Source organism: Cygnus olor, chromosome 8 (assembly GCF_009769625.2).
Source record: "Cygnus olor isolate bCygOlo1 chromosome 8, bCygOlo1.pri.v2, whole genome shotgun sequence".
Classification (NCBI taxonomy): domain Eukaryota; kingdom Metazoa; phylum Chordata; class Aves; order Anseriformes; family Anatidae; genus Cygnus; species Cygnus olor.
In genome coordinates, this window is record NC_049176.1 from 15422538 (window position 1) to 15446716 (window position 24179).

Here is a 24179-nt window from a genome sequence, read left to right on the forward strand (position 1 = left end):
AATCATCTAGGTTAGAAGAGACCTCCAAGATCACCTAGTCCAACCTCTGACCTAACACTAACAAGTCCTCCACTAAACCATATCACTAAGCTCTACATCTAAACAGATAAGGTCATCTGCTAAGGGTGTCTCAAATCCCATGTGGAGCACCAGGGCCCGACAAGCTGAGCTCCCAGAGCACTGCCGCAAGTGCAGGAGCTGGAACCCTCCTCAGGCTTCCCAGCAAGAAATCTGGCTGTGCTTGAGCAAGGCAGTGGCTGCTCAGGCTTTTTACCATTTATGACCATTGGTGTAAGAACGTGTTTTTAGCTTTCTGGCCTTCACTTGATTTCTCAATTCATTGTTGAATAACTACAGACACTAGTCTGTCTGGGTTTGTGCTGATTCTCCGGACAGTGACCAAACCATGTGTGAAGAAGAGGTTCAAGCCCAGAAGCCTGGAGGATCCTCCATCTGCCCACAGGTTTTCCCCAGGGATGAAGCAGCCCTGCCCGGCAGCACTCAGCCCCACACCTCCGTATGTCAACACACCTTGGCAGGTGGGCATGGAACGGAAACGTGCCAGACTGCTGCAGTGCCGTGCGTCGGTGAGCGGCCATGGGCAGCGTGGCAGTGGCGACACGTCCCTCCCTGCACTGTCCCACCCATCCTGGCCACGGCCTGCATGCAGCTGGGGGGGCGGATGGTTGGATTCCAACCTCATAAACTAATCCGTGTGTTTCAAAGGTCATAACGCGCTGGCAGTGGTCTTAGAGTGGAGCTGCCAGAAGTAGAAATGCCTCTGAAGTCAAAGGGTGCCAGAGCTCCCACTTGTACCCTGAGAACATAGTCCTGCTGGAATCACCATGCTGCCGTGGGAGTGATGACGCTCGCTTTACTCATTATCCTTCTGCTTCGTTTAGCATTAACTGTCTGCCCTGTACTTGGCAAGGGGACATAACCTGTCAGGCACTGTTACTCCCGCATTTTCCGAGCATCGTTCTCTTCTGGTAACTGTTTTCCCTTCCGTCCATAGTGGTGTGTGCCCTGCATCAATCCATTGCTGTAAACATTTAATAGCTTTTATATTCAGCCAGTGCAGGAAAACAAACAGTGGTGAATTCCTGGCTCAAAGCCTTGGCAAGCCAGCCTTGTACAAAAGGTGTGGGGGGGACCCCTTACCCATCTCCGGTTCCCGAACACGTCCTACGTAGTCAGTGGGATCATTGCAGCTTCCCGGTCTGCCTCTGGCTCCTGGCCCAGGGCTCCTCCCTGCCCTCCTTTTTGTGCTGTATTCCTCCGGAGGACTTAGATCCGGAAGAATTGCGCAAAGTGCTGCATCTCTGCATGGGTTGCCTAAGCAAGTCATTTGTGGGAGAAAAAGTGGGACCGGCTGTGCCCTAGCAGCATGGTGTCCTGGGCGGTGTAAGACAGGGCCACGTGGCGCACAGGGACGGTGCCCAATGTGTGTGTGCATGGAGACTTGTGTGACCAGCTGTGTGCCACTGGAAAGCCACAAGATGTCACACTTACTTAAACCACCAGCATATATAAATTCATCTCTTCAACGTATAAAACACATTTGCCATCTTTTGTAGGGTATGCTTCATCTCTGTAGCACAGTTAGACGCTGCCCTGTTAGTGCCTAGGGGAGGCCCAGGGATGCAGCAGGTATCATGGGTGTGGGTCAGGATAAGGGTCAGGAGGAAAAGCCGTGTCCCTTCCCTGAGAACCAAATGGCAGTGGGAGTAGGCTCATACAAAATGGTGATCACACAGCCTCTAGGTAGCATGAAGTGTTACCGGCTTGTTTTTTTGGCCTGTCTGAAAGATTCGAGAGCAGTTGCTCTCACTGGGACCACCTGCTTATTTGTTGTTGTTCTAAGGTCATTCAGCGCTCTTCATACAGCTATTGTACAGCATGAAACAGCCACCAGCATATACTGACCGTGTCCCTCTAACAATTCCAGGATGCGAGCAGGAATGGTGATAGTGCACTTGGACAAACAGCAGGAACCAGTCAGTTACATGCAGTAAAGATCAGAACGTTTCCTTCACTTACTTCTCTTTGCATCTTTTAATGGCTACGTACTTCCCTCGTTGTCCTGGCGGTGGGGTGGTTGTTCTTTGTTTTTAATAAAGCTTTAGGTTGTCCTACACACCACACTAACATGCTAGGAAGGGTGTTTGCTCTGCAATTAGGTAGCCGGAAAGTAGTGAAAGGTATTTCTGTCTGAGAAAGAGGCCATGTCTCTAGCTGAACTCTAACAGTGTTCCCGACTCTTTGCATGGCGCCTCCCACCAAGCACAGTGGCTTCAGCACCAGGGCTTTGGCCCTGCTGTGCACCTGTGGCTGTGTCCTGCTGGCTGCAAAGAGAAAGTCAGTCACTGGGCTGCTTCTAATCTTTAAGCCACATGATGGACAGAGAAAGTAATTAATTTCTACCATTCCTTGATGCATTATTTAATTAAAATATAGGGTGATGACTGGGTAAGGCCAATGGAGAGCCAGCAGTTTGTTTTCAGCACTGATGCCAATGTAAGTGAGGCTCCCTAGGAGATCCCATATTGCTCGCTGGACCAGCCCCAGTTCTGTAGAGGGGCACTGGCCAACAGGGCTGCAGGCTCGAGCCTACAGCTGCGGTCCTTAGACACTGAAAACCCCATGCAGTTACTTTATTTTAATGCAAAAGATAAAACTCCACACACAGGATTTTGCTAACCTTACCTAAAGTAAATATAAATACAGTAGAATATTTATTGTTCATTAGGATTTATAAAGATTTTGTTTTTAAACGCTAACAATTAACAACTGCACAATTTGATGTGGGCATGTGCACATGCACACAAACCAACCTGCCTCTTACCACTCAAGTTAGTTCACAAACTAACTAATGGCACAGCTGACATTCCGGCCTGTTAGGACTAGGGTCAAATAGTTTTTGGAGGTAGAACTGAGCAGATCTATTTGCTCTGCCAGTTAATCCAACATTTGTGAGTCTTAAAGCACATGGGATTGGCATTTTGTAACATAGAGTGAAATGTCCAAGGAAGAGAAGGGCATGGCCCATATCCTCCTTTCTAATTCAAAAGTTCCCTTCAGCCAGTAAATGACTGAAAACCATACAGCTTACACCGTACAATAAACCTAATTTTGCTCTTTCCTCAGGCCTGCGGTCCTGTGGCACCACCTCAGCATAAGCATCTCATGCCCAGATGGGCAAGCAGCTCCTCCTGTTCGAGCTGCAGCTGGACACCTGAAAAACACAGCACGGGACACCAACCAGTAGAGACAATTACATGGATCTGTCTGGAAATGTCATTGATTTCTGTCTGGTAAGTAAGTTCCTAACCCTAAACTAAGTAATAAGGTTGCCATAAAGCATTTGAATCCCATTATTTCTTTATTTCCCCTCCCAAGCAGCGTATAATAGACACTGGTTCTTTTTCTTCATGCCTCACAGTGGAAATAAATTCCTTCAAGGAAATAGTTTTCAGTGTGCTTATCAGCCTTAAAAGAAATTGAATGGCTATACTTCTTAGCGCTTACTCTCATTTGTTGTTCCTTCTCAGCATTACCATGAAAGTTATCTCCTTCTTAAATTGCTTTTACTTTTCAAGTCAGGCTTACAAGAAACCAACCCGTTTCATTTGAAATCTGTCATTTGTATAAATAATTTGTACAAAGAGCAAAATGATGTTAAACATCCTTATTTTTCAGGACTGTCTCACTTCTTGCAATGGATACTGAACAAAAAGCAGTTGACGAAAAATGGTAGGGCTTTCACTAGGGACGATTATTAAGGGAAGCATAGATTCAAAGTTCCATTAAGGAGCTTTTTGGCCCTGTTGTGAAAAAATGCTCTTGAATGCTGGTGATCATCACTCACTTTGCCTTAGTGTCAGGTGGAGGGAAGACGGCAGAAGTCAGGTGGGTTATCAGTGGCAGGAATTATTCTTGGGCTATTCCTTGCAGCCCAATCATGCTGCAAGAATCTGAGGCTGTCTCAGCAGCAGGGGTTCTGTTGACATCTTGTTCTCACATTGAAAAACTGCAGAACTTTCACAGGGAAAACTGATAGTTGCCAGTAGGTTTTAATCTCAATACCCTCTGTGGATTTTTTTTCCCATTTTCTTTTTTTATGTGCATTGGAATTACAGCAATGTATTTAATGTTTGGCAAGAATATTTACAAATAGACACTTCCTATACATGCAACAAAAATTTAACTTTTAGCAAAATCCATCTTCTCAGAGGAAATGACATGTCTCCTAGACAGTAGATGCTGGCTAAACTAAGAGGACTTGGTGTAAGTAAGAGGACTTATGGTAAGTGCAACAGCCTCTGTGACTTTTTCTGAAAAACTGGAGGATGAGGGAAGCCAGCAGATCATTAAACAGGAGATGTGGCTGCATTTGTGTAAGCAGCTCCCTGGTTTGCTGGGCACAGTACTTTTCACATTCTTCACTGGTACTAAAGGCAAGTGCCTTACACGTGGGAAAGACTTTATTTATTTATTTATTTTTTACAATGATAAAACTTGCAGCAATCTCAAAGGCAATGGGAACTTTTATTTTGATTATTTCCAATGTACTGACATTGTCCTCTTATGAAACCTTAACTGTAGAACACTCTTGAGATACTGCATAGAAAATACAAATAGGAAAAAACATATATACACTTTCATAAAAATAGAATACATCTTGGCAAAATTACTTGTGTACAGTGTATTGACATTATTGAACCAAACTTACTACATCTTTGGAGAAAAATGTTCTATTTGAAAGAAAACAAAAAACAAAACATTTAAACTGAGGTGGGAGTACTGAAATGGATATGGTTTTGAGCTAAATAAATGGCTATACCAGAATGTCAAATGTCAACTAAAAAAAATTATAAAATACTTGCTGTATAAAGTAGAAGTAGCCATGTTGTTTTTTTTTCTTCCAAACAATAGCGATGTTCCTAAACTTGCACAGAAAACAAATGTACCAATTCCAAATTCTACGGTAGATTCTTTAGCTGAAAACAAACTTTACTAATGTCATGTTTCAGCACTTGCAATCATTAAGTACAGTGGTATTTGTTTTATTTTTTTGAGCACATGACATAGTATATGTACAGGCCTAGTTCTATCAGGTATTTGATAAGAAAAAAAAATCTAACAGATCTAAAATTTAACACACTTAGCAACCTTTAACATATGTAGACCATTTGAAATTGCCATTTCTTCTTCTGGTTAGGCATTTCTTTAGTTGCTTTTAACAGAGGCTGCTCCTTGCTTACTGCTTTTGACCACATACTTCAGCTCATACATTGATTTGTTCTGCTAGTTTTCAGAACAAACTGTGGAAGATGACTACTAATGTAGCCAGTTGTGTAATAAATACAGGAAGCGGTAACGGGTCCTCAAAGCCATGGATTTTCCTCCTGACTTGGAATAATGGGACTGTATAGGCAGCCTTGGGGTAGGAAAAAGAAAAGAGCATAGCACCGTTTTCAAGTTACATGGTTCACAACTGTTTGGCAGGCAGTAGAATCAGTCTGGAAGTGGTAATACCCACTGGCATTTATGAATGTGGTTAAAATACTGTGATTACTGTCAAGTAGTTTGGGTGTTTAATAGGGATAGGCTGACACGGCTATATAAACAATGAAAGTTGTCTGATACTCAATGTTTCCATCAATGCTGTAGGATAAGGCTCTGACTCTCATGCGGTATGTCTTTGGCTCTCGCAGTGGTCTGATGGTGAACACAACTCCTTTCAAATTCTCATCTCTCAGGGCAAATGGGATTGTGGGGTCCTCATCTGCCATTAAAAAAGTTGTCCTTGGATGCATGACTTGATCTTGTGTATAGGCAACCAGTCGGATTAGATCCTGACCAGCAGCTATGCCAAAGGGGAGGGAAAGGAGTTTGTATTCCAAGGCGTAGGTACTCAGGGCACACTCCAGATCGTTGGCTGGGCAGTTTTTGAGACAGAACCTGGGAATAAACAGAGCACTGTAAGTCCTACTCCAGTACCTGCCATGTAGTGCCTAATCCCTTGGCTAAAGATCTTCCCATAGATCCTGTTGTGATATACAGATTCAAACTTCCCAAGAGAGCTAAACTCATGTGCTCTTTATCCATTCTTCCTTAAAGTTGCATCCCAGTTTAACATCCCATCTTCCTCAACAGGATCATCTCAGAAAACACCAAGAGGATATATAAAAGAAAAAACAACAAAGGCAGTATTTGCCATTGAAGTGAATGGTGCATGTTTTAGTGGCCCTGCTCTTAAAAAATAGAGTTGAGAATATTTGTGTAAAGCATACTGGCAGCTCCATGTGATGGGTCTGTGTGTTAAATCATAAAATAAAGAATTTGGAATAAAGAAGGGCAGAATTAATTTTACTTCTACTAATCTGTAGTCAAAATAGAAGGTCCCTTAACTCTGTTCATCAGTGAACATTTATCCATTTCAACTTAAATGTCATTCTAGTTCGTACTCAGAAACCATCTTTTGTGATCAGACTGAACCAAGCTATTTCCCTGCTTACATTTTAAGATTAAAAATAGTTAATATGTTGTTTATTTTTCAGAAGAGGAAAAACATAGAGTAACTTAAAGAAAAACTGCCTATGAACTGTAGTGTTATTCTCACAATGAAAATAATACTTCTAAAACTTTGAAAATGATGGCAAATTAGGACTTCACAGAAGTAAGTCAGAAAACTTAGATGCAAAGGTAGCCCTGTAAATGACAAATGAATGATGCTGAATCAGGAAAAAGGATTAAAGCACACTGCCTGCCAGGGTTCATTTAAGAAAAAGACATTCTGATGCTATTTCCATGTGAATTAATAGTAACATTCTGCATGGATACTGAGAGCCAGCCAGCTGCCTGGACCTCATACTTTCTTGTTCTGCTGGAAACAGGAAATACTGCTGCTCTATACTGATACTGCTACTACTGATAATCTTGAGTTTTAATGTTTCACCTTTTGCTAGAATAAGCTTTATTTATGTCAGTTAAACTTAGATAAAGTTTATTCTGATGATTAAAGGTTAAGTATTTGAGCTTGGAGTGGGCAGGAAAACAAGACCTAAAAGGTGCTGCAAATAAAACATACCCAGAAAGAGGTTCTCGCTGATAGTTCGGTGGACAAGGTGTGTCTATGCACTGGTAGCTGCCTCTCATGTTGAAACACATTTGATTTGATCCACAATCAATGTTCTGTTCGAGACACTCATCAATATCTGAAGGTTACAAAAAAATAGGTAAATTAGTTGCTGGTACCATGACGAATTTAACAGAATTAGAAACTAGTTGGATCAGTAAAGGCTGAACAGAAGACAGAGGGCACCTGTACCCACAAGTGAGATCTTTCAGAACCCTGTCTTGCTATCTGAGGCACTGGAATTACTGGTTCCAATAATATGCATTTATTATATTTCATAAACCATAGTTGTCTTGTCAATAGAGGCTAATTAGTTTTTTGTTTTTTTTTTGTGGAGCAGAAAATCTGGCCACCTTTTTTTTTTTCCTTCTGTCCTTCTCATTTTCTCTCTTTTTTTTTTTTTTGACAGAGACAGGTTAAGGATTTTATTGGCTTTGACCCTAGAGTTGCTGTGTACTTGCATGAGTTAAATGTGTAATGTGTAAACGTGTAACGTACAAGAGGTAACTTCAGAGAATAAGAAGTTGCAGTTGTCTAATTTGCCAGTATTATAGAAAGTGTTATAACGTGAAATACTTGCCATTTTGAATGCTGTATCTCAAAGCAAATTCAACAAGTGCTTATACATGCTCTGAATATGATCTATATCTTATGATTTACGAACACGTTTCTGAACACTTAAAGAGACTTCTGTACCTTGGCAGGTTTTGCCATTGGGTGTAAGACGATAACCAGGTGGACAAGTACACTGGTAACTTCCTAGGGTATTTCTGCATTCATGCTGACAGGTATCTCTGGTTTCACATTCATCAATGTCTGTGGAAAAGAAACATGGAAAGATGGAAAGATAAAAGTCAGGCTTACCAGAACATAGGTATTTCTTGTTCTATTTATGTACAAACATATGGACGGAGCTGGAAGTTACGGGGATCTTGTTTTCTAAGGGGGTTGAAAGACTAAGCCTAGCAAATTCCTTCCCAACTTACCTGCTTCCATTCCCTATAGCTTTTAAAACCTTATGCTTTTTTTCTCTATAGCTTTTAAAGCCTCATAGCTTTTATGGCTTTTAAAGCCACCTGTCCTGGTTTCAGCTAGGATAGAGTTGATTTTCCTCCTAGTAGCTGTTATGGTGCTGTGTTTGGGATTTGGGATGAGAAGAATGTTGCTAACACCCTGATGTTTTAATTGTTGCAGAGCAGCGCTTACACTAAGCCAAGGACTTTTCAGCTTCTCGCTCTGTCCTGCCAGCGGGCAGGCTGGGGGTGCAGCGGGAGCTGGGAGGGGACAGACCCAGGACAGCTGACCCAAACTGGCCAAAGGGGTATTCCATACCATATGGCGTCATGCTGAACAATTAATAGGGGGGGCTGGCCAGGTGGGGGGACCGGCTGCTCGGGGATAGGCTGGGCATCGGTCAGCGGGTGGTGAGCAATTGCACTGTGCATCACTTGTTTGTACACATTATTATTAGTAGTAATATTATCATTATTATTATTATGTTCCCTTCTTTTCTGTCCTAATAAACTGTCTTTATCTCAACCCACAGGCTTCATTTTTTCTGATTCTCTCCCTTGTCCCAAAGAGGGAGGGGGAAGGGTGAGCAAATGGCTGTGTGGTGCTGAGCTGCCGGCTGGGTTAAACCACACCACCACCTTTGAGGGGATTCTCACTTCCTTTGACAGCAGCTATAACAGGTCTCTACTAGCTGGAGGGACCAGTCTGATACAGAGTTCTAGGAAGAAAAGGGGATACACAAGCTACATAAATCCACAAAGGTTACAGATATAGTCTTGTCCCAGAAAGCAAGCCAAGCTGCCTGACGATAAGGTTTTAGGCAGTATGCTTAGCATATGCACATATCAGTTTTCTTTTCAGAGAAAGCCTTCACCCCAGGGAGTTGTTCTTACAGTTAATCCCTCCTCTGGCAAAGCTGTTTCCTCTCCAAACCAATCTCTCTCATGCCATGGGAACGAATCTCAGTATCTGGAAAGGCTACCAATAAATGCTCTCAAACTTTTTTTTTTTTTTTTTTAAAATCTCCCTCCCAAATACAGAAGTAGCAGACCACTTCATTTAAAATTTTCAAAGCAGACTAATGTGATTTAGATCATATATAATTATTACTTCTTTTGAAATTTCTGCCTGCTTCAGGAGGGTAACAGAGCTCCTACTCATTACTCTCATGTGCAGGAATTAAGACTTGATTAAAGCAGTTGAAGGAAGGTCTTTGCTTCCCCTCTCTTTGTTTGATTTACAGGTCTTGCATTAGATAAAAATGCAAACACAAAAGAGAAACAAATGTGACACTAAATATTTAATATGTGTTGTTATCAAATCCTGATGGTTGTCTACTCAAAGGACCCTCTTAAAAAAAAAGGAACATTATTGGGATGTATTTTTCATATTAAACAGTAAATTTTAAATCTACATATTTATTCCTTTGAAACAGAAGTACAAGAATATTAACTACCTGGAACTGGAAGCTGGGGTATGGATCATACAGTTCTAGTTCTTTCAATTAAAACAGCTACACCCATAACAAACTGTATCTATGAGACTACTGAAATGTCATTATAATGTAAATACAAGGTTAATGTGATGTCTACTTATCTATAACTTATCACTGAATAAAAAACATTCATATTTTTCAATATTATATATTGCTATATAATTGTAGCAATAACTCTGGTGGTTAGAATCTAGCTGTAGATCACTATTTATCCTGAAGGTATATTGCTCCTCCTATGATGTGTCATTGGTATATATATTAGGTTGAGGCACGTACCTAAAGCATTACAAACTGCTATGTTAAACGTGTTGGGAAAAGTTCTCATAAGAGCTAGACTGCAGTACCCTTGGTCTTAAACTCAGCAGTATTATCAAAAAATAATTGACTGTATATATATATATTTTTTTTTAACGATACTCAAAACATGAGTTAAGGTGGCAAAAAACTGGCCTAAGAGAAGCTTATTTCAGAACAATTAACTCATGCTTTGATATTGCCATGTTTCCTTTGGTAAAACAGCACCGCTGCTGCACCCTCATGAAGCATAAAGCGAGTGCAGGCTGCGTGTGTGGCCGTCATCTTTCGCGGGCAGGCAGGGAGCTGAAGGTAGGCTGCGCGCTCCTGGCTCCAGACTTGCAGTTCCAGAGGGTCTGGGACCGCTGCCACGAGCGGCTGCCTCATGGGAAAGACCTGAGATTTCTAACTTTTGAGAAACGTGTTTTTTTGTTTTGGCTTGAACTTCATTTCTTAACATTTAGCGCAAATCTGTTAATGAGCAGTGCAGGCGCTGCTCCTTTCGTTTTTCATGAAGAGCTGAATTACCTTTTTAGTATTTGTGAAAAGAACAGAATTTTGTCGAAAAACCTCAGAGAAGCTCACACAGTAAGGAACAAGTGAGCTAAATGCTTGATAGACGTGCCAGACACCTTTGTTTCCTGTTGGTCAAAAGAGTGGGCTCTGAGCCTTCGTACCTCTTGAAAAACAAAAATAAAACCTGGGACAGAGGTTGCCAGTTAGCATAACTACCCTGCTCTCCTCATCATGGAAAAGGAAATGGCAATGCTATCGTTGTCACAACTTGCAACAAACACCAATTTGTTTCCATGTAATCCATCTCCACTGCTCAGTGAATTACGTTACAGCTGGCTGTATACCATAACTACAGAGAACTTCAAAGCCTCTCTTTATACAGCTCGTATGGCAGTGACTTGGCTCTTGTCTCTGTGCTGTCGCTGCCCCAGTGTGTTCCATTCTAAAATCTTGATTTAAAACCCTTCTGAACCAGGTTATTGCTACCATCAAAGTCTGACATAAGCAACATTGCCAGGACTGGAATGGTGGTCTTCTGTTTTTTTGGTGTGAGAAAATTTGCAAAGGTGAGCTACCATAATCAGAGGAAAGTGATCAATGGAGGGAAATATTTTACTAAAACACAGTAAGCAGCACAATTAAAACATAAGGAGGTTTGAAAATATTTTTGCTATGCTTGCTTGGGAAATAAAAACATGCATAACTCACTGAATATTCATCATGGTAATATGAAAAAAATACAGCACCACAAACCATAGGCCCCTAACATATACGTAACAGTAACCTAAGAATAAGGTCTAAAACAAAAGAATTACATAGATATGACTGACATTTACCTACACATCTGTCATTTCTTGCCTCATAGCCTTCAGGACAAGTTTCTCTAATGTTCCTTCTAGTCCTGGAGAAAGGTATTCTGCTGTTCCTATACTCTGAGAAGGAGCTGTAGAGATTTGAGGAGTGCCTGTAATATTGTTGAGGTTGATAGTTGTCTCTCACAGGGGAGAATTGAGCATAGTTATAGCTATTGTAATAGGCACCGTTATTTGGCAATCTCTCCAATCCAGCGCAAGATTTCCCATCACCTAATAAATGTTGTCCAGGTGGACAGATACACTTGAAGCTGCCGGGGGTGTTGGTGCATTGAAATGCACAGGGTTTAGGCACTTGTTCACATTCATTAATGTCTGCTCATGTGACATGATCCAGAGCAACAAACCATGTGGAAAGGAAAAAAAAAACAAAAACAAAAAAAACAACACATAACTATATGTGTGTATATATATATATATATATATACATATATACTAAACGCAGTCTGTGTAACAAACTGAAGACAAAAGTGAGATCTTGAAGGCAGTAAAATACAAAGAACACAAATGCCAAGCAGGCAGTCTTTCTTCTATCCTGTACAGTAATATACCTTTATTCTTCTTGTAAGGCTACCTGTGACATAAAACTTCTCATATAGGACAAAAAATCTGTTGAAGGTCTTGCCTTGAGCGCTACTGAAGGTAAGATGTGACTAAAAAACAGGGAACCAAATCTCTTCCCCTGCTTTTGCAGCAGCAGAGCTGTGTGATAGCCTGACTACTGCTGACTGTAGTGAGCAATTCCTGTTGCTTACCCAAGAAGAAATAAGCGACCCCTAGTACACAAGCCATTCATTGTTTCCCTGTAAGCTGTTCACTGCTACTACAGAATTTTTTAGTTTTTTACTTTCTTTAGTGCTCTGCAGACGAGTGGGAGAAGCTGTGGGGCTCCTTCTTAAAGGAGGACACAGCACAAAGCACTCTCAAGAAGTACAATTAGTCTTCCAGGTCCTTCAAGCTGGTACTGACGTAAGCTCGAAATGCACTGATACGGTTGATGCACTCTGTCAGGGGAAAAATCCCGTCTCGAGGACATGTTGCAGGGCTGCAAGGGAAGGAGGCTGGGTATGTTCTAACCTTTGACATTGTTATTGGTCATTCCAGTTATGAAATTTTAACACTTATCAGTACATATTAATTCTCTTTCATATAATTTAAGAACGGAGTTATTTCTGTTTGCTTAGGGAATCCTTTTCTCAGTACACTTCAGTTTCCCTTTAAACTGTAATCCCAAATAACTAGACCAACCCTAGCAGTAAACTGTCATCCTTAAAACCAAAACAGAGAAGTGAGCATACAGAGTATGGCAGCAGGTTTAAGGATGTAACACAATGAGTGTCCTTCACTGAAAATAAATTCAGGATGAGTGGTGGATATTGTAGGACCCCCAGTCTCTCTGGCACTAGCAGAAAAAAGTTTACCAAAGTTTTCACTGAGTTTCTCTGGCCCAACTGAAAATTTGACATACACAGTATTCAATTCCAAACTTGCATACATCCAGTACTAGAAGAAGGCAAAAGACGGCCAATTCCAACCAGGAATGTGCAATTCTGGAATGACCAGAAATAACCTGATATTACTAAGATATTATTAAGATACATGACATGTTTATTAATTGACATATATCCCGCAACTTTTTAAACTACAATTTAAAGGTTATTTTAATGGTGACTCAGTAAGGGTTTATTTCGTATTAGTGGAAAGTGTGTATTTCTAAATTATTACTGTAAAAATGCCATTAAACTAGCATTACGGTGGTTTCATTTGAACATATTTTGAGCATAGTGTGTAAACCTATGCATACTAATGCATAGTATGCATGCATACTAATGGTATTTTGAGAGTAATGCTGTTTAGAAACTTTTAAAGATTTTTTTGGTATTAGCAATTTAATGCTTTGAGAATCAGAAATCCAGGGGTAATTTATTGTAGAGTACTGCAGTATTATCCAATTGTTATTTCACAAACACATAATTTAACAGATATATGTCAGTTATCATTGGTGTAATATTGTCAGGTGTTGTAAACAAAAGAACTTTATTTTTAATAAGGTAACAACTAGTATGATTTTTAAGAAAATCAGAGCAATTTCTTTTGCAAGGAGCAACCTATGCAATATCAACAAAACTGAATACAACAAGCCATTGCATTTACACCATTGCCATCCTTGTGAAATTTGATCACTTACAGACTGGTAAGCCAAACTTTCCCTGGACAGTATCCCTTTGATCATGCACCATAAATACTAAATATTTACAAGAATAAAGTGAAATGACTTTGAAACTAAAATAGTTAAATTCTCCGGCTTTCTTTTATTTTAAGAATATTATTTGATTTTAAATTCTAGATAACCTTACATGTGTTGGATGCAAAAATGCTTTACAACAGCTTTTGACAATGCCCTTCCATCTATAGTATGGCATGTTGAGATGGGACATAGTTCACAGAAATGTTATAGTTTAGTTGAATGGGCACACACAACATATCTATGCATGTTTTGATGACAAATACCTTACCCCATCTAAATCTAACAGTCAGTGAACTGTGGCACAAATCATTTTACACAGGGCAGCAGTGGCACAGGTGGGAACAAAGTTCGACTCTTCTGTTTCAGTCTGGGTTCCTACTTACTTTTCAACTCTCCCATGTGCTCACTGGAAACATTAACACTAAAACCTATTTTTATTAACAGGTGAACTACTATTTTTGCATATATGTTTCAAATATATTTTAAACAGATAAAAAAAAAATCGAAGGAGCATAAATGTCATACTTCCTTTTATTTTAAAGAGGGAACTTTCAGTGGTCATTGCCCTGAAAACAGTTTTAGGGCAGCTGCTGGTGTTTTCTGAAAATCTGTAGTCCTAAAGTTCATCCCTCTTATTACTGTAAGAAATTTAAATGTTTTTAAGATATGTTAAGGAGTCTGGGACTGATTTTATTTTAGTAGAGAGGAAGCTGGTGGAAGAAATTTCTTGGTCTGCAGCCAAACAGTTTCTTACTGCAATTTAATCTTTAAAAAAGCATTTCAGCCTGGCTTTTGGCAGTCCAAAACTTAGGCACTTTAAAAAGAAAAAAAATCCTATCCTCCAAAGCAGTTACTTATCACTTATGAAGCCTAATATTGAAGAACTCATGATGGAGGAAAGCTCCTCTGATATGATATGTCAGAGCAATGGAAACTGACTTCACTTAGTGTCACATACCAACAGTTATAAATGATTATATTTTAGGAGGAAATTCTTCACTGTAACGGTAGTGAGGCACTGGAACAGGTTGTCAAGAAAAGTTGTGGATGCCCCATCCCTGGAAGTGTTCAAGGCCAGGTTGGATGGGGCTTTGGGCAACCTGATCTAGTGGGTGGCATCCCTGCCTACGGCAGGGAGTTTAAAACAAGATGATCTTTAACGGCCCTTCCAACCCGAGCCATTCTACGATTCTATAACTCTCTGATTATAATCAGGGTGGATCAGCTATTGAATTTTAAATATTCTGCATATATAAATTGTGAATATAAATGATCCTAGTGCCATGCTGAGGTCTGTGAAATGCCAAGGGAATTTTTTTTTTTTTTTTTTTTACACACTTGCACTGACATCATACATTAAATAAACTCTCTTGCTATCCACATTAGAATTACGAGAGTATCTGTGAAACACTATGTGTGTTTGCATGGGCAGAATGTCTGCACATTTTTGCCAAAGGGTTCTACGTAGATAGCATAGGGGAGTAACTACATGGTCAGCATTCCTGTGTCTGTGGGGATTCCTCCTTCCCTGGTGTGATCCACCCAAATCAGAAAAAGGAGTGTTAACTGATAAGTGCAGCTTCCTCCCGTATGGGGAAAACCCTCTGCAATTCCAGAGGGTAGATAAGGGTGTTTGTGATATTTGCTTGCAGATGCAGGTTCTGGGTGTACCACGCCGCTTGCAACACACTTCCTTTGGGTGTTCTCCTTTAGTAGAGTCCACATCGCTCCCTGCTTGACTGGCTTCACATGTGAATGGATGCAGTCCAGTGTAGAGCCAAACATGTGTCACTGTCCAATCAACTCACAAATCTGATCTGAATTTTATAAATTAAGCCTGTTGTTGAGTGGTAGGTTGTTGCATCCATCCATCAGTACCTTTGAGGTCCTCAGCCCTTGTACACTTTGTTTTCAAGGTACGGGTCTGTAGCAATCTCAGCTTGGAATCACTGAGTTTTGACTACTTGTTTTGACTGGGACACTTTGTTTTATATGGGTAACTTTGAATTCAAAGCAGATTTATCTACATAGAACAGTCTTCAAATAGAATAGAATTGTTGGATGTAACTGCAGAAAGCACAGACAAAACCAGTAGCAGAAAATATGCAATACTAGCGTGATTGGACAGCTTACCCACACAAGGTCTTCCAATTCCCTGGGACCGATATCCTCTTGGACAAACACAGCGGTAACTTCCTCGTGTGTTCTCACAAATCTGGTTATAGCGGCACTGATGGGTTCCATCTCGGCATTCATCAATGTCTGCAAGCAATAGGGCAAGAGTCAGATTATTTCTTGAAAGTTCTTACAGCTTTAAATTTTTTACATGTAATGAATGCAGCTAAACCACAAGCAAATTTGGCTCTTTAGAGAGATTTGGCTTCTGAATACACTTTTCTCACCATGATCAAGAGTTAATCTTTAACAGTTTGTTACAAATCTGTGAAACAATCTTTGTTTCACAATCTGAAAGTAGATTTTGAACAGATACATAGATTTTTCAACTGCACTGCATTTACTCTTCCCATTAACTTTCAAAACTTTGAATTGAGGATTCCAGTTCTAACAGTTATGCTGTCCAAATAGACATAATCCATCTTTCTCTCATATCCCATTATATTTGGTAACCTGTGTGATATTAGTTATGTTTAGAAACAGCCCTGAGTAGCAGAAAGGACCGGCAGTCTTGATTTAGAGCTCCTGAGACAAACTCATTAGAAAGAACTCACACATGGGGCAAAACATTTCAGTCAATGAACGATTTCTAGAATTGAAGGTGACAATGCGGAAGAGATGCAGATGAGAACTTCCCTGTTCTTACTTAAGAGCAAAGGAAAACTGGAAGTGGTAAGGATATATCTATTGTGGTTTTTGTTGGGGGGGGTGGGGGATTAATTAATTGGTATTAAAAGAAGTTAAATATATATGTTCCCATAAATTAAACAAGTCAGTGCCTTGATATGTGTGAATCTTAATGACTGAAAATGGACTGTCTCAAAGACCTTTCTTTCAAAATATATTAATCATTGTCCCTGTGTTTACCATCACCATACAGTACACTAATGTTTCTACTCACCAATGCAAGTTCCATTTTCTGCTTTGGTCATTCCATTTGGGCACAGATCAATGCACTTATAGCCACCACGGGTGTTTTTGCAAAGTTGATCAGGCCTGCATACATTCTGCCGGCATTCATTTACATCTTATTAAAAAAGAAAAAAAGCAAAGAAAGCAAGAATGGAAATGAACATACTTCCTTATGTTCAATTCCTGAAGAGCAGAATAATCCATCTGTAATTACGCTGTGTGCATACATTTGAATGCATTTCATGTACATTTATTGGTCAGCCCAGTTCCCACTCTAGATTTTAGTACTGCTTCACAAACAAATTCAAAAATACATCCCGGTATCATTCGTAGTAGGAGTTTCAATCATAAGGTTTCGGATAAGATTGCATATAGTAACAAATACATATTGAACTATTTCCTTTGTAAAGAGAGAATGAAAATTCAAAATTGATTCATACCCATGCATTTTCTGCCCTTTAGCTGGAATCCTGGATCACAACCACACTGGAAACTTCCTATAGTATTGAAGCAACGGTGGTGACAGGAGTTGGGCTCTTGACACTCATTAATATCTGTTGGACAAAACAGACTGTCAATATCATAGCTGTGAATCACCTTGTCATCATTTAGATGAACAGTGTTCGGTTTAGACAACATTTTGGGCTCTGCTTTGAGCTCTATTTATTACACTACTGACACATTCGGAAGTGTTTACTTTATCACTTCTTCATAGAAGAAAATGCACATGGGACACAAAAGCAAGATTTTAATTTATTTCTAAAGATGGAAAAAGCAAAAGGTTTAAAAAAAATCTTGCTAGGATAATATTGAAGATTTATAGACACCTTAGTTGGAGATGTATCTTTTTAAAAGTTACTTTTTATTGTGTGAAAGACATTTTCAGTTCATGAAAACTAACACCAACAACCAAAAGGTAACTCCAAACCTTGGCAGCTAAATCCATCAGCTGTCCTTCTAAAACCATTCCCACATCTAACTACGCAACGGTATGAACCAATGATGTTTTCGCAGTCTTGGCCAGCATGGCAGGTATGTCCACCTAATGCACACTCATCAATATCTGTAATTAAAAAGAAGCTGTAAACCTCACCATGGCAAAATGACACAGATTAAGTAGCATCTTGAACATGATGAATTATGAAATACTTTATTGCAAACATACTCAAAATAATTAGAACACATTTTGTACAATGACAAAACTGCCCAGCCTGAACAAAGCATTTACCAAGCGATTTATTTGCCATGGGACTTTTTCTGTCAATAACAACACTCATCTTACCTTGGCATGTTCTACCATCTGCAGAGATGGTGAGGCCTTTTGGACAGGAGCAGTGGTAAGTTCCTATGGCATTATGACAGGTATGGGAACAAGGATTTCGCACAACACATTCATCTTCATCTGGAAGAAGGAAATATTAGAAAAAAACAGTCAGACTTTACAGGACTTTAAAAGAAACTACACCAAAATAACCTTCATAGGAGGTATGTGTCTGGTACAGATCCCAGGTCAAGACTAATCTAGCAATTCACAGCAGCTTCACAGAAAACAGTTCAGCAATGCATGCTCCTTCCTTCCCATCCCCATTCTGTTCCCATGGTAAAGCAGCACCTGCCTTGCTCTCTGCGTCACTCAGAACACCCCTTCATGAAGCTCCCAAATCACATCAACAAATCTCACGAACTCCAGTCTCTGCTTGTTTGGCCCTGCTCAGCTAAAGCAAAAGGCCACTGTGGTCAGCAGAACTACACCAGGTAACCACGTGCAGTCATCCTTGGGTGCTTTAGGAAAGTGGCAGAGGCATTAGCAAGGCACAAACTGGAGCATAAAAGATGCTGTGACTGAAGGTCTAGTTAAATCTTAGTAATAACCCCATGAAGCCTCCTTACATGCTACTGGTGTGAAATGTCCACTGCTATAACATTGAGAAGACTAGAATTTGCATATAGTACATTCTTCTATGTCTAATTTAAGATCCTACTCTTTACTGCTACCAACACCTACACTAAGGCTCCCAGAAATCTTGCTTGTGTTAGATATGCAGGCCTGGGCCACTACTGCAGTAATGAATGTTTGATACAATCTATTACAGATATCTCTTTACAACAGAAAAGACGGAGTTCAGTGGTTATTCTTAGCATCCCCCCATAGACTTGCAAGATTATTACGTTTTCTGTATACAATTTTAGAACTCCATTGTTTTACAGAAAATCTGCAAGTGGAAACTTTTAAGCAGCTTTATTATTTTCAGCTTTCCTGGTTTAAAATTTTTCTGATGGCATAGCATTTTGTTTTTAATTTCCTTAATTTTTAAACTTACCAGGGGCAATGAACTAAGTCCACAAAAGTATCAAATGATTGTTTCCTAAAACAAACATGACTCCAGTCATCTAGAGGAGACAGCTAAATGCTTGTTGAGTTTCTTTTCACACTCACTCCCCAGGCAACCGTTGTTTTTTTTAGTGGGCTGTTGTCTAGGTTGGCAACCCTCATCCTTCCTCCCCACAGATCATCTAAGTGCTTCACTGCTTTGCAGGCTCAGCAGATAGCATAGTTCAGCATCCCCAGCTCACATCTGAAGAAAGGCTGCCTGGGCACTACTTCTGTTCTAGATGAATACAGAAGTGAAGTCCTCATCCACCTCTGGATCCACGCCCTGTAATCAACAGTAATTTTCACTTTTTGAAGTATGTACTGCATGCTTTGAAACTGTAAATAAAGGTGATGAAGCTGCTGGTGGTTGATTACATATTACATTTGTTACATCATACCTGTACAGTAAGGCCCGATTGAGTCCAAACCAAACCCAGCAGGACACTGATTGCTACGATCTCCTACATGGTAAAGGAATCACGTTACTGTGGATGCAAATATTGCTGTATTATTAAGAAAAGCCTTTACATTTAACATTTAACAGCAGCCCAGCTATTACAAATAAAAGATTATCAAATCTTTTATAAAGACTTGTTCTACTTGGACATTAAAATAGAAACTTTAAAATCCAGATTTTAGTGCTTTTTCTGCTTGGGCACTACAAGTCAGCCTACATTTCTTGCTGTTTCGAAAAAACATTACACAGGTGTGGCAACTGTAAGTTACATCCCAGCCTAATACATCCTGCAAAGGCCCTCCTTAAAGCTTCCATTATTTCATTGTTAAAGAAGGAAGGCCAGTTCCACTCCATGTCAGAGGAAGGAAAATAAAACCAAACCAAAAATATCATCATGTCATAGTTTGTAGGAATTCACTGTAGAACACCACTTCGTACTCTTATCAACTACACTGGAAATTCTGGTAGACCCTAATGAAAATCCACATATATTTTGCTGTACACTTGTACTCTGAAAAATCTGATTCAATAAAGATGACAACTGTATAAAGCAGTATAATAATTGTTGGAGGAAATAATGCAAGTTCAGTTTTTAAAAGCATGGAGGGGTTTATGCATAGGCATAATTTGCTTTGGGAGATCTCCTTTAATCAGACCTGTTTTTTAATGGAAAAAAAATCTCATTTGGCTTTCAAATTGCTTGGGCAGTCCATAGTCTGACAAGTGGGGAAAAAACATTATTTTACTTCAGTCTAGAATACTGTTGTTGAAAGACTCAGATAGGTGTCCCACTGCTTCATTTGCTTTCAAACCTGAGTTATTTCATTTGAAAATACTGCTTCCTGTGAGAGCAATGATGTCAAGCCTCATTGTGTGTAGAAAGGGATGGGACGGGATGGGACAGGGGAAAAAAGAAGCCCAAATAGTATACAGGAAGAAAATGGATCACTCCACTGACTAATTATGAACTTCTTCACTAAGGAAAATCACCTGCATGAAATATATGCTATGTTCCCTCAAATCATGTAAGTAAAAGGATAATAAAAGCTGGATGTTAGTAATGAGCAGAGCAACAAGACACAGTGCACCAGGTCTAGGATCTACCAGTTCACTACCTCTTGGTTAGGACTTAGCAGATTTACAAGCATTTTGTCCACCCAGTGCTGCATAACTGCACACCAGTCATTATATTTTCTGTATACCTTAAAACATTCTGGAGACAAACAGTCTGAAGAATGGACTTGGGATGTTTTAGCATTTAAGTGCTGAATTTTGCATGTTCTTCTGTTTCTACAGCCTCATTACCAAGTTATGTCAATGTGAATTTGGTTTAAGAAGAAAATCCTCTCGTTTTCTTAATAGCTATGCAAAATACAAACCCTACCAAACACCTTACCCCACCCAGAAGGGACAGTAGAGGAACACTTTGGAGAGCGAATTGTACATGCAAGGAAATGGAGAAATATTTGAGGTTGCCTATCTGAAGCTACTGGTTCACGCTATTAGTAGTGTCAGCAAATGCAGACTGAGATCATTGAGGGGAACTGCAGGGTAACAGGAAGTGTAAACTGCAGCAGCTTTTACATATTATTCTGTTGATGTATTAACAAGACATACAGGTTCCAGGATCTACAATGAAGTTACTCGAGTTTAACAGCAGGTCTCTTTCAAGACCATAAACAGCTTTCAGAATATAGGTAATGAATGCTAGTAAAACAGGATATTATTCTTCCATTGCTTTATTTTTGTGAAAGAATTGAACAATACCTTTTGCAATGGAAGCATGAATTTTAAAAGCCACAGTTTCTTCCAGGGGGTTGTATTCTGTTGTGATAGAGGCAGCATGGAGTGTTTTCCACCAAGAAAGGCATTTTTCCTTTAGTATAATCATAGGTAATAGTGTGGTTCCATGTATAGGGAACACTAACTCCATCTATAGTGAAAAGACGAGTGGAATGTGCATACAGCTGCCCAGGGCCGGTTTGAATATAGTCCTCTGTGTAATCCTGAAAACAGCAAAACATCAGCCACTGAGTACAGTTAACACCATGGGGTCTTCATGTTAAAAGATAAAAAACAAACAAAACAAAAACACAACACTTTTTCAGAATATAATAGATGAACAAATTGCATTTCACATAATATATCTTCTTTACTCTTAATTTGTCTGTTGAATCTTAACAGCCTCTGTATGTTTCTTTTAATAAGAAATAGGATGTCGATCCTGATGATTGGGACTACAGCAGAGAATATCCTACAAAAAACAAACCTGGCCATATTGTTCAATAACAATATTTGAGGCCTAAATATTTTTAGTCTTCTAAGTCAGATTCTGAGAACATGCACTAAATAAACAGTCAGTAGAGAAGAATTATGCTACTGAAAAAGGGTATAAATATTGGGGATGCTACTTATGGAAATGTATCAAAATACTGAGAACTTCATAAATATGTATTGTATTGTAGGATTAATATATGTTTGTACAGGTTACCTACCACCAACTAAGTATCACCTATGTAAAAACAACTTTAAAGAATGCTCTTTCTTGCAGAGTAAAATCAGTTATCAAGCACCTGATTCTAACCCAAAATTTAATACCATGAATTATATTAAGTAAAATGTTTTTCATGGCTTACACTAAACCCAAAAGGTAGAAAAACAATTCCTTTGAACTTCATCATTCTATTAAGTGTACAGGGCCAGTGACAGAAGCTTGCTTTCTTTCTACTAGCATATCCTGGAAAAAACAGACAGAGATTATAACCTCTTGCCATACTGTCATGCAAACCACCCTCTCTAATCATTCTTGAAAAAGTTTGAGAGATTTCATTCTTTGGAAAGGAAAACTCTGGAAAATGTTTCAGAGGCATTGTGTAACAGGACTGTTTGCCGTATTAGATACCTGCACAAGACCAAATTTTGATGTTATGGCAGAGAAAGGAGTGTATCATTAACTGCATCATGACAGCATGCATGACATGAATGCATAAAATGGCCTGTGATGTAATCTGATTTGGAATCTGTTAATGCTGTCATTGCAATTTTCTCAGCCAAAGAAATGTTTCTCTGCCAGACTATGTATAATTGTAGCTGCAAACAAATCATCAGTAACATTCCAAAGTTTTTGCAGGGTGCCATGGCATAGAAAAACTGATGAAAAGCTGTAAAATCAGAGAGCCTTAAGACACACTTCATAGCTCTATTAAAAGCCACACATGCCTCTCTGCAGTACCTAGCACCAAAGACACTTCAATGCTCCCTTCTAACATCTCAGAATTTTGAGTGACCATTACTACCTTTCTGACAACATCTTTTAGTTTTCAAAGGCAGTGTTAACGTCTGTCAATTAAACCAGGCATGAAATAAGTTACACACAGTAAAACATTTTTCAGGACTTAATGTCTACCACTTTAATATAGACAGGTGAGGAAATATGTATCAATTAGAGAGGAGAGGGTGGCATCTGAGGGCAGCTTTACCTTCACATTAACATCGGCTAACGACTGGAGCTGCAGAACATGGCCACTCACAACGACATCCAGCATTAAGGCTCCATCTGAATCTAAGCCTCGGGCAATATGAGTCATTCGCAGAATCTCTCCTATGAATTTTAAGAGCATGCTGATTTATAAAACATCCTAACTAGGGACTCCTGTAAACCACACAGTATCTGAACCAGATCCCTTGACCACTTATTTTACACTAGTATTTTTATAAGGCATACCATACCTATAATATAAACATTACATGTTCCAAATTAAAGCTCTAAGGCTCTAAAGCTCTATTTAAGCCATAGATACTCAGAAAACAGTGTCATGAGCACAAGACAAAATTCAGCAATGGTGAGGTGGTGTTTTTAAAGGAATGTGGTATCTATTAAGCTTATTGGAAAGAGATGGTGTATCACAGGTAGCTAACCAGTTGCAAACTCCACTTGAGTTTCTCTCTTGAAGACCGCATCAGTGAGTGTAAACCCATTCATTGCTTCTCCAATTTCTTTTGCAGTTGTCCAATAAACTGGGCTCAGAATAGAAACAAGCTTTCTAAGGGCTGGACCTGAAAGAAATCCAATATAACATTTGAGTTTTTCTTCCTAACTGTGTATGTCCCACATCAGTAGGTGCTGAAAGAAGACAAGTGCCTGAAACTAGTATATAGCCTTAAGATTTAAACCACAAAATATATATATATTCAGAGGAAACATTTTACAAATATTCATATACTGGAAATAAATAGTGAAGATTCCCTTTTCCCCTCTCTGTCTATGAAAAGTTTAGGTCAGTTTATCCAGTGACATTAAGGAAATGAAGTAGTGAAAACTAACATTGCACAGAATTCAATATAGTTCAAGAAAAAAATAAATAAAAAGTAGCAAAAAGCCTACCAAGGCTCTGAGGGATGTTGGTAATCTTTGCTTGTATTACTCTGTTTTCAGAGTCAAGGCTGTCTGTTACTGTGGCATTCAGGAAAGCAATTCCAAATTCAATATTGTTAATGTTTCCAATGATACTGCCTTTGGCACGAGAAGGCCCACCTGTGCAGGGGATGGAAGGGAGGAAGGAAAAAAAGAAGTGCCATATGAAAACTCAGTCGTCTGATATTTTGGGGGGAGAGAAAATCCAGAAATATTGCCTGTCATGTTAAGAAATAAAGGTATTTCTGCATATATTATTACTACAAT

The 24179-nt window shown here is 39.4% G+C and overlaps 1 protein-coding gene and 1 long non-coding RNA gene across 2 annotated transcripts in view; one reads left to right on the forward strand and one right to left on the reverse strand.

The window, feature by feature from the left end:
- The first annotated feature begins 294 nt into the window (after positions 1-294).
- Positions 295-4480, forward strand: LOC121073850. The gene is made up of 3 exons (XR_005821967.1): positions 295-539; positions 1949-2011; positions 3148-4480. It is a non-coding gene; the product is annotated as an uncharacterized LOC121073850 (long non-coding RNA).
- Positions 4481-4529: 49 nt separating this feature from the next.
- The window catches only part of HMCN1 (hemicentin 1), a 200588-nt gene continuing 180938 nt past the window's right edge, over positions 4530-24179 (reverse strand). The window contains 15 exon segments of the mRNA XM_040565286.1: positions 4530-5964; positions 7094-7220; positions 7838-7957; positions 11297-11647; positions 15714-15842; positions 16657-16782; positions 17108-17221; positions 17596-17730; positions 17950-18069; positions 19440-19502; positions 21266-21350; positions 21352-21504; positions 22978-23099; positions 23417-23554; positions 23883-24032. Of these exon segments, the coding sequence (XP_040421220.1) occupies positions 5598-5964; positions 7094-7220; positions 7838-7957; positions 11297-11647; positions 15714-15842; positions 16657-16782; positions 17108-17221; positions 17596-17730; positions 17950-18069; positions 19440-19502; positions 21266-21350; positions 21352-21504; positions 22978-23099; positions 23417-23554; positions 23883-24032 (2300 nt within the window). The 3' untranslated portion in view covers positions 4530-5597.